This window comes from Heterodontus francisci, chromosome 3 (assembly GCF_036365525.1).
Source record: "Heterodontus francisci isolate sHetFra1 chromosome 3, sHetFra1.hap1, whole genome shotgun sequence".
In the NCBI taxonomy this organism is placed as follows: Eukaryota; Metazoa; Chordata; class Chondrichthyes; order Heterodontiformes; family Heterodontidae; genus Heterodontus; species Heterodontus francisci.
The window spans coordinates 86,846,940-86,861,398 of record NC_090373.1 but is presented as its reverse complement, the minus strand read 5'-3'; the positions used below and the strand labels follow the sequence as shown (position 1 = coordinate 86,861,398).

General features: G+C 39.5%; 1 protein-coding gene across 7 annotated transcripts in view; it reads right to left on the bottom strand.

The window, feature by feature from the left end:
* Positions 1 to 5,419: 5,419 nt before the first annotated feature.
* Positions 5,420 to 14,459, bottom strand: part of mpv17 (mitochondrial inner membrane protein MPV17) — a 109,574-nt gene continuing 100,534 nt past the window's right edge. For 2 of the 7 annotated variants that reach the window (XM_068024088.1, XM_068024089.1), the window contains exons 8-10: positions 13,762 to 13,861; positions 13,261 to 13,365; positions 5,420 to 9,291 (exon numbers count right to left, since the gene is read on the bottom strand). In XM_068024088.1, the coding sequence (XP_067880189.1) occupies positions 9,205 to 9,291; positions 13,261 to 13,365; positions 13,762 to 13,861 (292 nt within the window). In that variant the 3' untranslated portion in view covers positions 5,420 to 9,204. Of the gene's footprint in view, positions 9,292 to 13,260; positions 13,366 to 13,761; positions 13,862 to 13,922; positions 14,173 to 14,459 lie in introns of those variants that run through there. The other 5 variants (XR_010971194.1, XM_068024090.1, XR_010971195.1 and 2 more) reach the window with 5 other exon arrangements.

Genomic DNA, 14,459 nt, shown 5'->3' with positions numbered 1-14,459 from the left:
TGTTTTGACAGTGAGCCCGGGCCTGTTGTAACATTTGAGTACTTGTGTAAGCTCTTGATTTTGGTAAGTCTAACAATTATGTAAAAAATGATTTTAATTGATCAGAACTGAAACTGTGCATAATTCTCAATTTGCATTCACTGCCATGAGACAATTCCTGGCCTAAACTGTGAATTTTGCTATGTCCTAGCATGGACATCAATTCTTTCGCAATCCCGGACAAAAAAATGACATTTCCCAAAGAATTCTCCATCAGTTCTCACTGTTCGCCCTGTGAAATAACCGAGAAGTTGGTTGTAGCATGCAAATCACGGATCATGCAGCACATCTTCACTATATTTAGCCGACCAATTTGACTCTTGGCAGGAAATTCAAGTCCCCAAGCACAATTGAGCCCAATGTCAGGGCCTCGGAATATAACAAACTCCCTCACCCCACCAAGGCTACTGGGTCTTGGGAGAATGGCAAAACATATTTCCTCCCCTCCCCACCCCACCCCACCCCACTGAACAGGAACAATGGCAAATTAACTAGCTTCCCTCCCCACCGCCACTAAACCGAAAGTCAGCTCAGTGAGACTTTTCCCTGCTCACATCAATCCTCTCCACGTTAGCCCCCACCCACCCCCACTTCCATGTCCTGCTCCTTTTCCTTTCCATTTCCCCACTCACACACTCTGTCCCCATTTCCCAATCCTCCTCTCCTTCACCCCCATAAACCTTCCTCTCTCTCTCTTCACCTCCCACACTTGGATTTAATTATTTCTCCCTATCCTCTACCCCTGGTTGATCTCAATATTACAAGTGGTCTCGCTTCCCCACGTGCAGTACATTACTAAAAGTCGTGCACAATAATACACACGATCACAAAGTTCCTGTAACATTCTTGTGTAATATTTCCTGTAATGTTTCACTCATAGCTAATGTTATTATTCCACATCTGATTGTGTTGCTTCACAAATGACTCGAGACCCAGACGACTTCTTAAAATCTGCAGCATACATAGGACAAGTAAAAGCACCTGACCAAATTAAACTAAAAAAGATTCTAATCATTAGAATGATTTATGATTCCTACCTCCTATATTTGGCTCTCTTCCTGATCATGCAAGACAATCTTTGAAATGCTGTATCTTTCAAAGTCCCTTTCTCCAAATTTGTAATGGTTCCACACTATCGCCACCTTGTTAAATGATCTGTCAATCAAATACACCATGTTTCTCATCTGCAAACTCTCCTGTAACTGAAACCACCATTTTTTTCAGTGAGGTAGAACAATTACCCTTTCTAGCCTTAAAAAAGACACACCTTTACTATGCGTCTTAAATGGTATATTACTGTCCATGAAACAGCAAATCTTGCTGAACAGCACTACCCTTATTTAATTATTTTGTTCAATGTCATCAAAGTACATTTGAAATAAACATGAGGTCTGATGCGTCTGTACATTGCTTTCGCATTCCATGGTGTTCAGTATTACATTATGGAAAGGAAGCTTTTACAAAGTACCAAAGTTTTTTCTCTCTCATAGGATCAGATAATCCAGCATTTAATCAAAAAAACTACACATCACTTAGGGGAGGCACAGTGGTTAGCACTGCAGCCTCACAGCTCCAGCAACCCGGGTTCCGTTCTGGGTACTGTCTGTGCGCAGTTTGCAAGTTCTCCCTGTGACTGCGTGGGTTTCCTCCGGGTGCTCTAGTTTCCTCCTACATGCTAAAGAATTCCGGGTTGATAGGTAAATTGTCCCTAGTGTAGGTAAGTGGTAGGAGAATTGAGGGAACGTGGGGATGTGATAGGGAAAAATGGGATTAATGTAGGATTAGTATAAATAGGTGGTTGATGGTCCGTGCGTACTGAGTGTGGCGAAGGGCCTGTTTCGGTGCTGTATCTCTCTATGACTTTCTGATGGCAATTTCATCAGTAAATATGAAGGCATGATTTACAATTGTTAAAGTAGATCCTACAACCACATGCCACAAAGTATTGTACAGCTGTATTGAAACACTGTGAGGCATGTGAGAGACCAGTCTTCACTATAGAAGATATCACAGAGCTATGCCATCTACTCCAAGCTGATCTGCAGACTACAGACAACACAAGCACCCCTCTTCCTGTGTCTTTGAAGTTATCACAACATCAAGCTTTTATGCTACTGGAGTTTTCCAACCACTGTAGGGAACTTCTGCCAGATCAATTAATCTGTACTCCAGAGATGCCATCAAGCAATTTTTTAATTATTATTTCAGTATATATTTGTAAGTATCAACACTCTCATGGCTTTTCTAAGGAGGGGAGCTGTCAAATTTTAGAAACTTCATGGGGTGGCAGATGCAGTCGATGGAAACCACTCGGCAATCAGGACTCCTCTTATCAACCCAAATGACATGAACAAAAAGGACTTCTGTTCATTTAAGTTCCGATGGTGTCTGACCACAAATATAATGATGCATGCAAAAGCCCGTGATCCATGAGGAATCCATGATGCCTTTTCCACTACTTGCATTTTTTGAAAACTCGCTCAACTGAATGGAGAGTTGCTAGGAGACAGGGCAATCCGCTGCAGCCATAGCTAATGATCCCTTTAAGAACCCGAAACAGCAAAACATAAATAGAATGAAGCACACACCTCAACTAGAATGAATGCAACCCATCATCAGGGTGGTAATGTAAAGATTGTGCCGTTTGGATGCCTAAGCATGGTGTTCATCCAAAACTCAACAAAGAATGCCCAAAATTCACGAGGTGCTGCATCACTTCACAACACAAAGTAACCATGCGGGACCCATGGAACAGTGGTGACAAAGGATGAAAAGAAGGGAATGGAAGAACAGAGGTACAGCCAGAAAGATTAACTGCTCCCAGTATTTCCCAGGTCTACACAAGTATTGCAGCTCAACAAAGCAACAGTGTTCACAGAAACATATGTTGTGCATTTCCAGATAATCAACCTAAAATACTATTTTACACCATCCTACCATGGTTTGGTACCTCAACATAACCTTGTACTCATTCCCACTGACTTCGGCTGAGATAAATCTCAAACATAGTTAAGATAGCCCAGACCTCATGTCAGTAAGCCTGGGCAAGCTGGCCCCATGCTCACACATAGTTAAAATCGGAGCTGCTGCGAGAGACAGAGCTGAAGTTGAGAGATATATATGGCGGAGTGCAGACACATGGAAAGATCCCATGAACAGCAAATGAGAGAAGTGACCAAGATCAGTTGTATAAAAGTGAAGACAACATTTTGAGTTGTGATCTGCTCTTTGCTGGTGCTTTCCCAACATTGGGAAATAACACCGTCGACCCCCACTTGCAGCAACTGCTTGGCAAATATGCCTGTTCCCTGCAAGTATATTTTAAAGTGGCCATATACTTAGCAGAATTGTCATCCCACCAGTCCTGCTTCTTGCTGTGACATCACGATGAAGGGGAGGCAGACGAGAAGGAGCTGAAAAGACTGTTTGAATGTGGTTAGAAAGCAGAAATTCAGAGGAAATGGGTTATGCCACAAATTCCTCATTCCATACAGTTTGCACTGAGTCAAAAATGGACTGGAATTTTGAGGTTATCTTACCTAATTATAATAATTTTTCTTTAACAATCTTAAACAAGATTAAAACAATCTTTAACAACAGGCACAATATGCCTGTAACAATACAGGGCATCTGTACGAGATGCCCTGAAAACTCAACTACTAGGTAGTGTGTATACAGGCCATGAAGATCAGACTTGGTTGCAACTGGAATCCAACTGATGGTTTAATTTCCCCTGGTTCAGAGGGGGAAGAATCGCCTCGGGTTCCTACTCTTGATTGCTATCCAGCAATCCTTATTTTAAAACATTTATAATCCATTCCATCACTACAACCTTCCCAGGGGCAATTAGGGATGGGCAACAAATGCTGGCCTTGCCAGAGACACTCACATCTCACAAAATAAAAAAAAAGTCCTACTTCATAACAGTATTGTGTGCAAATCAAAATAGTCACTCGTTTGTTATTTTCCTTGGAAGTTAAACATTTGCATTGTCCATACTGATCTGCTGACATTATTCAGTTTTAGAATGAGGAATTAAAGATCTAGGAGAATCGAATGTTTTAAGAATTTTCCCACTTAATTTGACATGGAGGTCAGGTACAGCATGAGTTATGTGCAGATTGGAGTTTCTTGTACATTAATGCGAAGGTTCTAGCAGAATAGTGTCACCTGTACGAGATGCCCTGAAAACTCAACTACTAGGTAGTGTGTATACAGGCCATGAAGATCAGACTTGGTTGCAGCTGGAATCCAACTGATGGTTTAATTTTCCCTGGTTCAGAGGGGGAAGAATCGCCTCGGGTTCCTAGTCTTGATTGCTATCCAATGCCTCTTGTTTGTGTGGATGTTGAGTAAGTACAGGAATGAGTTCAGTTATCATGACCCCACTTAGGGCTTTGACTAATGTTGCTAAAAGAAGTCTATATTTCAGATGGGCAATACTCAAATTTTATGTAGAGGGGCTCCCTGTATAATTTGCATGCACATTTTTGGTCATACTTGTGGCAATAAAATTTATACAAGTGTCTTCTAAATGAAAATCCCTTTTACAATCAGTACCGAGGGCATCACAGAGGTTGCAAATAATAATGAGATTACTTGAACATCTAGCAAAGGCAAACTGTTTTGTGCTTTCATTTGATGCCATCGTGCTTTTGGAAAACTTACATCACTGCAACCTACTTTATGCATTTTAATATGATGGATAGACTGTTGCCTATGTAACTACTGAAAGGCCCCCCAGAAGAGCAGATAGCAAAAACAAAAAAATGGTGGTTGTAATGGTTTTGCTACTGCCAATGCAGTGGAAATTGCCAATGTTCAAAATGAGACACCAGAATTTCTATTTTTTTGTTTGATGAATGGAAAGAAAAGTCAGATAACTCATGCAGAAACAGCAGTGCCTTCAGAGACCTGTTTGTTTCTCAATTAAGACTCTTAGCTTAAATTTGTTTCAGTATTCACCACAGTGAAAAACACAAACAATTAGATTGCCATTTCTGTACAGTGTGAGCAAATTTCAGAAAATAATTTTTAAAAATTCACCATTGTTATCCTTTGATAGAGAACAGTAATGTTTAGTGGAATATTTAGAAAATTATCACTTTTTCCTCAAGTGGAATAAATTACCTTAAAAAGACTGACTGAATGAACCACAAGGTCTTATATATTAGTAAATTAGCACACAGGACAATATGTTTTGTTCGTTATGTGTTGAAAGTAAATTCAAATCTCAGTACGGTCCTTAAATGCAAGATAAATTTGTTTAAAACTTCAAATACTGTCACCAAGTTGTAATTAATGATTCAATCTCTTGTTTATACTATAAAGGTTATCTTTATTTTACAATAACATTTTAATTTGTAACCAATTGGTCCAAACATATCCTCTGAACATCACAATGCAAAACTGGTTTAGAATATTTCAAATTAAAAACAGAACATCTATTTAAGATAAAAAAAGAAACATTTAAACTTATAACTTCTTTATTGCTTCCCAAACTGTAATAAAATGGTTAATGTTGATACTAAATGTTTAGTAAATGGTCCCAATCTTGGTCTCAGATCAACAATGAGTTCGTCAATCTTACAGTTGCAGCAACAGTGGCAGGACAATAGGCCTCGATCCCCCTGACAGAAGAAATATCAGGCAGGGTTTAAGTTCCAGATCACATCCACTGAACTGGGCTAGATGTTTCTGAACATCAGTGATACTCTGCATAATCAGTCTGCCAACATGCACTGCCTGAGGCTCACTCAGGAAAAATGGACAATTGGGCGAGATCTAGGACAGCATAGGCACCTGTGGAACTGTAAAATCGGGCACAATGATTTTAGGAGAGGAGAAAGAGGAGAGCAAGTGGCAAAACTTAGGAATACTGTATATAGAATAAGTAAAATGGTCAATATAGTTAATTGGACATACAAATGAGATTTAAAATAAACATACCCAGGTCTTCTGAAAGCAATGACATCTATTATTGAGAGCACATTTAAATGCATATGAAGACAACATTTAATATGCGGTGTGTTTAGGAAAACAAAACTATACTTTTTTGTATTTAAATTGGTGCAAAGACTCACAACATTTACTACACAATCAAGATGCCCAAAGTACAGTGGTACTTTAATGGGCAAGGGGAATATAGCACTGCATTAATCCTGTAATTTAGTGCTACAAAATTAAACTAGACATCCTCAAATTGTGACAATTTGACAAAATTGTGTGCCCTGAGGTAAACTACATTTTACATTTAAATTTACATTATATTGAAATCACATGAACAATGCAACTCTAGGGTTTAGGAAAACAAGGCCCTACTCTGAGTTGTATTTGTGAAGGCTGATTTCTGTAATCTCACATTCCCCTTGCCCATTAAGCCCAAACTCCACCCCCTTCCAATTCCCCTCCCACTCGAGCCCTTGAATCCCAGTCTCTCCTGTTCTTTCCCATTTCCCAGTCCCTGCCTTCCAGTGTTTCCAGTGGTAGAAGGGTTGGTAACCAGAGGGCACAGATTTAAGGTAACTCGAAAAAGAACCAGAGGCGATATGAGGAAAACTTATTTATGCAGTAAACTGATGATCTGGAATGCACTGCTTGAAATGGTGGTGGAAGCACAATCAGTAGTAACTTTCAAAAAGGAATGGGATAAACACTGGAAGGGAAATTATTGCAGGGCTTTGGGGAAAAAGCAGGAAAGTAGAACTAATTGGATGGCTCAGACCAAATGATCTCCTTCTGTGCTGCATCATTCTATGATTCTCATCCAAGACCTATCTTCTTCACCCTCAACCTGTCCCAAAAAACTCTTGAATACTCAACTTCTTTTCCTAGCCCACATCATAGCAGAAATTGTAAATGGTTCCCCCTCCTCAAACATTGTCCCCCTCCCTTTCTAAACCATTGTTATACTTTCCCAAATAACTTACCCTCAACCTCTTAGACCGTGTAAACTACCAGCCCATCTCCAACTTCCAGTTCTGCTCCAAAGTCATGTCCCACAGCTCTGCCCTTCTCTTCTACAATTCCCAACCTGAATGCCTCCAATCAGACTCTGGCCCTTCCACGATATTGAAATGTACCTAACTACAGTCACAAATTTTCTCTTTTTCATTCTTTATAGATATTTTGTTCATTTCCAATAATTTCTGTTCATTCCACATTTTCATGTCAATTTTTAGCTTCACAGTAAGCTAATTTATCCAGTTGCATCAAACAGTCCTTTGGAGAATAAACTAAAATAGATGCAATAACAAAAGTACATTAACAGATTACATTAAACATAAATAGTTTTACAACACTTGCCTGTGTTCGATCCCAGCTTAAAGGTATTAAATTTATTAAGGTTCCAGCATTCTAAAACATTATATTAGTCAATCCAGAGATATTGCTGTATTAATAGAAGCAAACAGTTAATGAAATTCTAATTTCAGGAATAGCCAAAATTAACCTGTAATATTTGCCATACATTTCAATAAAATTACGTCAATGTAGCAGTTGAACCAAGTTCAAAACTGGTCTTTGTAGCATAATTTTTAGTTTAGTAACAATGAGTGACAATTGTGTTATTAATTGCAGAACTGAATAACCAAACAACCTTCTCAAGGGCAACAAACGCTGGCTTTGCCAGCAATGCTCATATCCCATGAAAGAATAAAAAAATGCAACAATGAAGTTTCTGTACATTATGACATATAGCTTAACAGCCATTAAGGCTTCAGTGTTTTAAATGAGGTAGCATTTCATCTGAAGCATTAGTGTTTTGTTTTTAACCCATTTATTCTCTTGCTTGGCTATTAAAATCTTCACATGTTTGTGTTGATTCAGTAGCTACAATGTTACAGTATGTTTGATTTTTAATAGAAAAACCCATTCAAATTTTAGCAAATTCACAATTTGCTCACTTTTCTCCTGGGGGTTTCAGCAATGGGAAAGCAAATAGTTCATAATGTTTAAGAATGGCTCTAATAACACTAACCAAGGTGTGGTGTTGATACTATCAAGGCATGTCAATCCACTGAGTTAAAAGTTCTGCAACAAGAATAATAAAGTTCTGCAACAAGAAAGGTAACTTAAATGTAGGGTATTATGAGTAAAATTAAGAAAATGAGGAGCACAGACTTTACAATTTGTAAATTGTGTCAAGCACAAATGGTTAAACCAAATATTTCTCCTAAAAAAAAAATGTTCTATTGCTGTCTGTTCTCAATTTTATCAGAATTTAAAAATTATTTAATATACCTATCCAATATACTTTATTCCTCTTATTGTACTATTTATATCCATATAGTAAGCACTTGGGTAGGGTATCTTCAAAATACGTGCACTAAAATAAAAGCAAGATACAGTGGATGCCGGAAATCTGAAATAAAAACAGTAAGTGCTGGAAACCTGATGAAAGATCACAGATCTGAAACATTAACTCTGTTTCTCTCTCCACAAATGCTGCCAGACCTGCTGAGTATTTCCAGCACTTTGTTTTTATTTCAAAATATCTGCATTATTTTAATATAATTTTGCCCCTCTTTCAAAAGGTCCAGTGATGCTGTAACTGTTACAGAACACCAGCTAATCAATGACAGCAACCTACTTCCCTGGGTAATCAATTAAGTTTAATCTGATGCTAGCTATTTTTCATAAATTGGGGCAAGGAAGGAAACAAGTATACTGAAAACATTGCATAAAATAATGAGTGACTATGAATTCCCTTCATTACTGTTTCAAATTGGTCCAAAACAGACTTGGGCATCTAAAATGTTTACTTCATCACAAAATGTGTGTAAAGTGAACAGAAACTTAGTTTCAAAGAATTATTTTGTGCACGTTCAGTAAAGTTTGTTGCGATAAGCTTTGGCATAAGTTTTTTAGGAAATTCAGATCTTAGTAAAGCTTGCCAGCTTTTTCCTGCCATCCATTAACAGTCTCACTCATATTAGGAACTACTTTCCTGATATCTGAGGTGGGGGAAAGGAATTAGTATTTCAGCCTAGGACATTGGCGACATATATGGAAACAAACCTCAATGACAGAGCAATCTCCCAACATAGCCTCAGAATAATTGCAATAGCATTACACTACAATGTTAGCATTTCAGTAAATAGAAGGATCATGTCAAGTAGTTCAAAAAATCCATCAGTCTTTTGGCAGAGAACTGAAGTGCAGTAATTATTCAGATAAATCTATCAGACTTTGTTTGCCATCCATGAGAGGTAGGTATTCCACATCAGAGCAACAATCTGAATAACTGCCAACCTGTATTAAAATAAAAAGGTGAGTGGCATAAATAATTTTAATAACCTATTTGCCATGACAAATTAATTTTAATTTTGTAAAATTTTTTGCTTCAAGTTGAAAAATCATGCAGGTAGAAGATACCTGGGAAATTAATTTGCTATGAAATAGTAATTTGCTGGACCACAGTGGTTGTTCTGATACAAACAAAACACAGGGGAAACATAACGCTGTGACACGTGTGCAATTAAAGGCAGAAATTAGGAATTTGCTGTCTGGGTTGCCCTGTTCCTCCAGAAGCTTCACCACGCATCCTGGAAGGTGAGGGTGCACAACCGGAGGTCGTGCTCCACATTGGTACCAACGATATAAGAGGGATAGGATCCTGCAGGCTGAGTTTAGGGAGTTAGGAAAGAGATTAGCAAGTAGGACCACAAGGGTAGTAATCTCCAGATTACTCCCAAGGTCACGTGCTAATGAGTATAGAAATAGGAAAATACACCAGATGAATGTGTGGCTGGAGAGATGGTGCAGGAGGGAGGGCTTCAGATTTCTGGGGCATTGGGACTGATTCTGGAAAAGATGGGACCTGTACAAGATGTCTGCACCTGATCAGGACGGGGATAAATATCCTTGCAGGAAGGTTTGATAGTGCTGTTGGGGATGGTTTAAACTAGATTGGCAGGGGGATGGGAACTTGAGCACAGTCTTAGATAGGACAAATTCAGGCCAGGGAACAGGATGCAGAAAATGAGAAAATTTAGCGAGTGACTTTAAAAGGTAGAAGAAGCAAAAGGTTAAAAATGTGCAGCACAGGTATTTGGTAGTGTTAAAAGGTACTTATTTAAATGCAAGGAGTATGGTAAATAAAGCCAATGAGTTGAGGGCATAGATAGACACATGGCAACACAATATCATTGCTATAACGAAAACTTTGCTTAAAGAGGGGCAAGAATGGCAGCTCAACATCCTTGGATATACAGTTTTCAGGCGAGATAGAGAGAGAGATAAAAAAGGAGGTGTAGCATTATTAGCTAAGGAATCAATAACAGCTTTGAGGAAGGATGATATGCTAAATGAATCATCAAATGAGGCCATATAGGTGGAGCTCAGAAATAAAAAGGGGGCAGTTACATTACTGTGAGAGGGAGATTGAAGAACAAATACGTAAGAAGATTTCTGAGTGCAAAAACTTTAAGGCAATAATAATTGGGGATTTCAACTACTCCAATATCAACTGGGATACAAACAGTGTGAAGGGCACAGAGGGGACAAAATTAATGAACTGCGTTCAAGAGAACATTTTTAGCCAGCACGTAACAAGCCCAACGAGAGGGGACGCAATTCTAGATTTAGTCTTCAGTAATGAAGCTGGGCAAGTGGATAAAGTAACAGTGAGTGACCATTTTGGGGACAGTGACCATAATAGTTAGTTTTAGCATAATCATAGAAAAGGACAAGGATAAAACAGAAACAAAGGTTCTAAATTGGGGGGGAAGGCAAATTTTACGAAACTGCGAGGTGCCCTGGTGAAAGTGGACTGGATACAACTACTTGAAGGAAAATCAGTGGTGAACCAGTGGGAGGCATTCAAGAGCGTTGTAGGCATGTCCCCACAAAGATTAAGGGTGGTACTGCCAAATCTAGAGACCCCAGTTATCTAAAAGCTTACAAGTTAAGTTAAAGCGCAAAAAGAAGAAAGCTTATGACGATCACAAATATCTTAATACTTTAGATAGCCGAGGGGAGTATAGAAAGTGCAGGGGTGTAGTCAAAAAGGAAAAGAGGAAAGCAAAGAGAGAACATGAAAAATTATTGGCAGGTAAAATCAAGGAAAACCCAAAGATGTTTTATCGGTACATTAAGAGCAAGAGGATAACTAAGGAAAGGGTAGAGCCTATCAGAGATGTACAGGGGGAACTTATGCTTGGATGTAGATGTGGGCAGGATTCTTAATGAGTTTTTTATCTCTGTCTTCACAAAGGAGAGGATTGATGCTGACATTGTAGTTAAAGAGGCGTGTAAAATATTAGATACGCTAAGCCTAATGAGAGAGGAAGTACTAGAGGGTCTGACATCCTTGAAAGTGGATAAATCGCCAGGGCCAGATGGATTGCATCCCAGGTTGTTAAAGGAAGCCAGGGAGGAAATAGCGGACGCGCTGAGGATCATCTTCAAATCTTCACTAGATACAGGCGAGGTACCAGATGATTGGAGATCTGCGAACGTCGTACCCTTGTTTAAAAAGGGTGCGAGGGATAAGCCAGGTAATTATAGGCCAGTCAGACTGACCTTGGTGGTGGGAAAATTGTTAGAATCTATTCTGAGGGACAGGATAAACTGTCACTTGGTAAGGCATGGATTAATCAGGGATAGTCAGCATGGATTTGTTAGGGGAAGGTCACGTTTTACTAATGTGATTGAGTTTTTTGAGGAAGTGACAAGGAGGATTGATGAGGGTAGTGCAGTGGATGTGGTTCACATGGATTTTAATAAGGCATTTGACAAGGTCCCGCATGGCAGACTGGTCGGTAAAATGAAAGCCCATAGGATACAGGGGAATGTGGCAGGTTGGATCCAGAATTGGCTCAGTCACAGGAAACAAAGGGTAGTAGACAGATGTTTTTGTGAATGGAAAGCAGTTTCCAGTGGAAACCAGGGCTCAATGTTGGGTCCCTTGCTATTTGTGGTATATATTAATGATTTGGACTTAAATGTGGGTGGCATGATTGGTAAATTTGCTGATGACACAAAAATTGGCCATGTAGTTAATAGTGAGGAGGAAAGCCGTGGACTCCAGAACGATATCAATGTCTTGGTTGAGTGGGTGGAAAAGTGGCAAATGGAATTCAATCCAGAGAGGTGTGAGGTATTGCATTTGGGGAGGGCAAATAAAGCGAGGGAATATACAATAAATGGGAGGATATTGAGAGGGGTAGAAGAAGTGAGGGACCTTGGAGCGTATGTCCAGAGGTCTCTGAAGTTGGCAGGACAGGTAGATAGAGTGATGAAGAAGGCATAAGGATTGCTTTCCTTTATTGGCCAAGGTATAGAGTACAATGCTGGAACTGTATAGAGCATTGGTTAGGCCACTGCTGGAGTATTGCATGTAGTTCTGGTCACCACATTACATAAAAGACATAATTGCTCTGGAGAGAGTACAGAGGAGATTTACAAGAATGTTGCCAGGGCTTGAAGGTTGCAGCTATGAGGAAAGATTGGGGAGGCTAGGGTTGTTTTCCCTGGAACTGAGGAAGCTGAGGGGTGACTTGATTGAGGTGTACAAAATTATGAGGGGCCTAGATAGAGTGGACAGGAAGGACCTGTTTCCCCTGGTAGAGAGATCAGTTACCAGGGGGCACAGATTTAAGGTGATTAGTAGAAGGATTAGAGGGGACATGTGGGGAAACGTTTTCACCCAAAGGGTGGTGGGTGTCTGGAATTTGCTGCCAGGAATGGTGGTGGAGGCAGAGACCCGCAATTCTTTGAAAAGGTACCTGGACAGGTACCTGAGGATCTGTAATCTGCAGGGCTGTGGACCAGGTGTTGGAAGGTGGGATTAGTTTGGGTGGAGAGTTTATTTGCCTGGCGCAGACATGATGGGCTGAATGGCCTCCTTCAGTGCTGTACTTTTTCTATGGTTCTGTGCTGGCATCATGCCAATTAACTCACATTGAAACACATGGAAAGATGTGAAGCTGCAGTACCGACCCACTAGGTACCCACTAAACACGACAGAAAAAGTTGGGCTGGTCCATTCTAGTGTAAGTAAATGTTTAATGGCATGATAAGTCTTAATTATCGTCAGACAACCTCTCCGGCACTGAAAATTAACTTTCACAAGGGCTGAGTTTCATTTTTCCAGATTTCAATTAAACTTGACTTTTAAAAACATTTCTTTTGCCCTTTTTATCTCTCAATTCCATCTTCCTTTCTCTTTATTTCATGTGCGGTACATGATTTGGCATTGAATTAAATATTCTAACTTACATTTAAGTCAAGATTGCTTAGACTCTGCGTGTCTCGGTAAGGATTCTTCAATTTGATTAAGGTGATGCACAGTTGCTTGCCCTGTTCACACAAGTCCCAATTCCCCTGTAGAAGGCACCATGCTGTTTATTCTAATTATACTAAGTTCCAATGCAAAAACCCACAGAATGTCTTTGGGCAAGTGTAAGTGTAATGAATGGCTGGCATCGCTCACTCGTCACTGACTGCAAAACCCGGGCCATAGTGCCAGTGCAATTTATAATGTGAAAGCAATTATTTCCTTCTATAGCAGTGAGGAAGGACTGTGTAAACTGGATTTTTTGTGCGCCCTTCACATAGAACTGTACACATATTAAATATTTTAGATATGATAGATGGGCCAATAAGTGCAGGGTGTTTAGAGCACCAATATGCAGCAGCACAAGATAAAGGCTCAATTTCCTTTGCCAATGAGTTTTTGATTTCATGTGTGTTGTGTGCAACAAGCAGAGCAAGATGCACCTCCACAAGTGCTGTTCCCAGGCTGTTCTTGCACATCTTCCAGTGGCTAGTCCACGGTAGGACCAGTGGAGTAATGGAATGTCGCTGTCCACCCACAAATCTAGTGTGGGGTCAGAGGTGGAACAAAGAAAAAGAAAACTTAAAAGCATGTTCCAGTGAGTGACACCAAATGAACAACAATTCCACGATAAATTAATCAATAAGTCTTGCACAACTATGAACATTTTATTAAGCTAACGTTCAAAGCACATTGCTCCCACCCAACCTTCGTTCTGTTTATGGATATTTTGAGATGCATTAAAATTACTGAAATACTTTCACGTTACGTTTTGTATCCTTTATGAATTCCTTTCCTTTCATGTGGCTTAGAACTACAATTGGAATCTCCAAATTGTACACTGCTTCTGCCAACTAAAGGGAAAAGACATGGTAATCATGATGCTAGGTTAACTTTGTTATATAAATAATCATTAAGGCCTCACTTGAATGATACATCTCACACAATCAGTTCTACCAGTTCTGAACCTCACACCACTGAACAAAAACAAGAGCTTTGGAAGCAAAATAGTTACAGAGAACTATAACAATTCCTTTTAATGTGAATTGTTGAGTACATTATTATTCTTCCAGCTCATAATGTGAACAGTTGATCTTCAACATTCCAGAATGTAATTTCAGCATTCAAACATCTTTCAAAT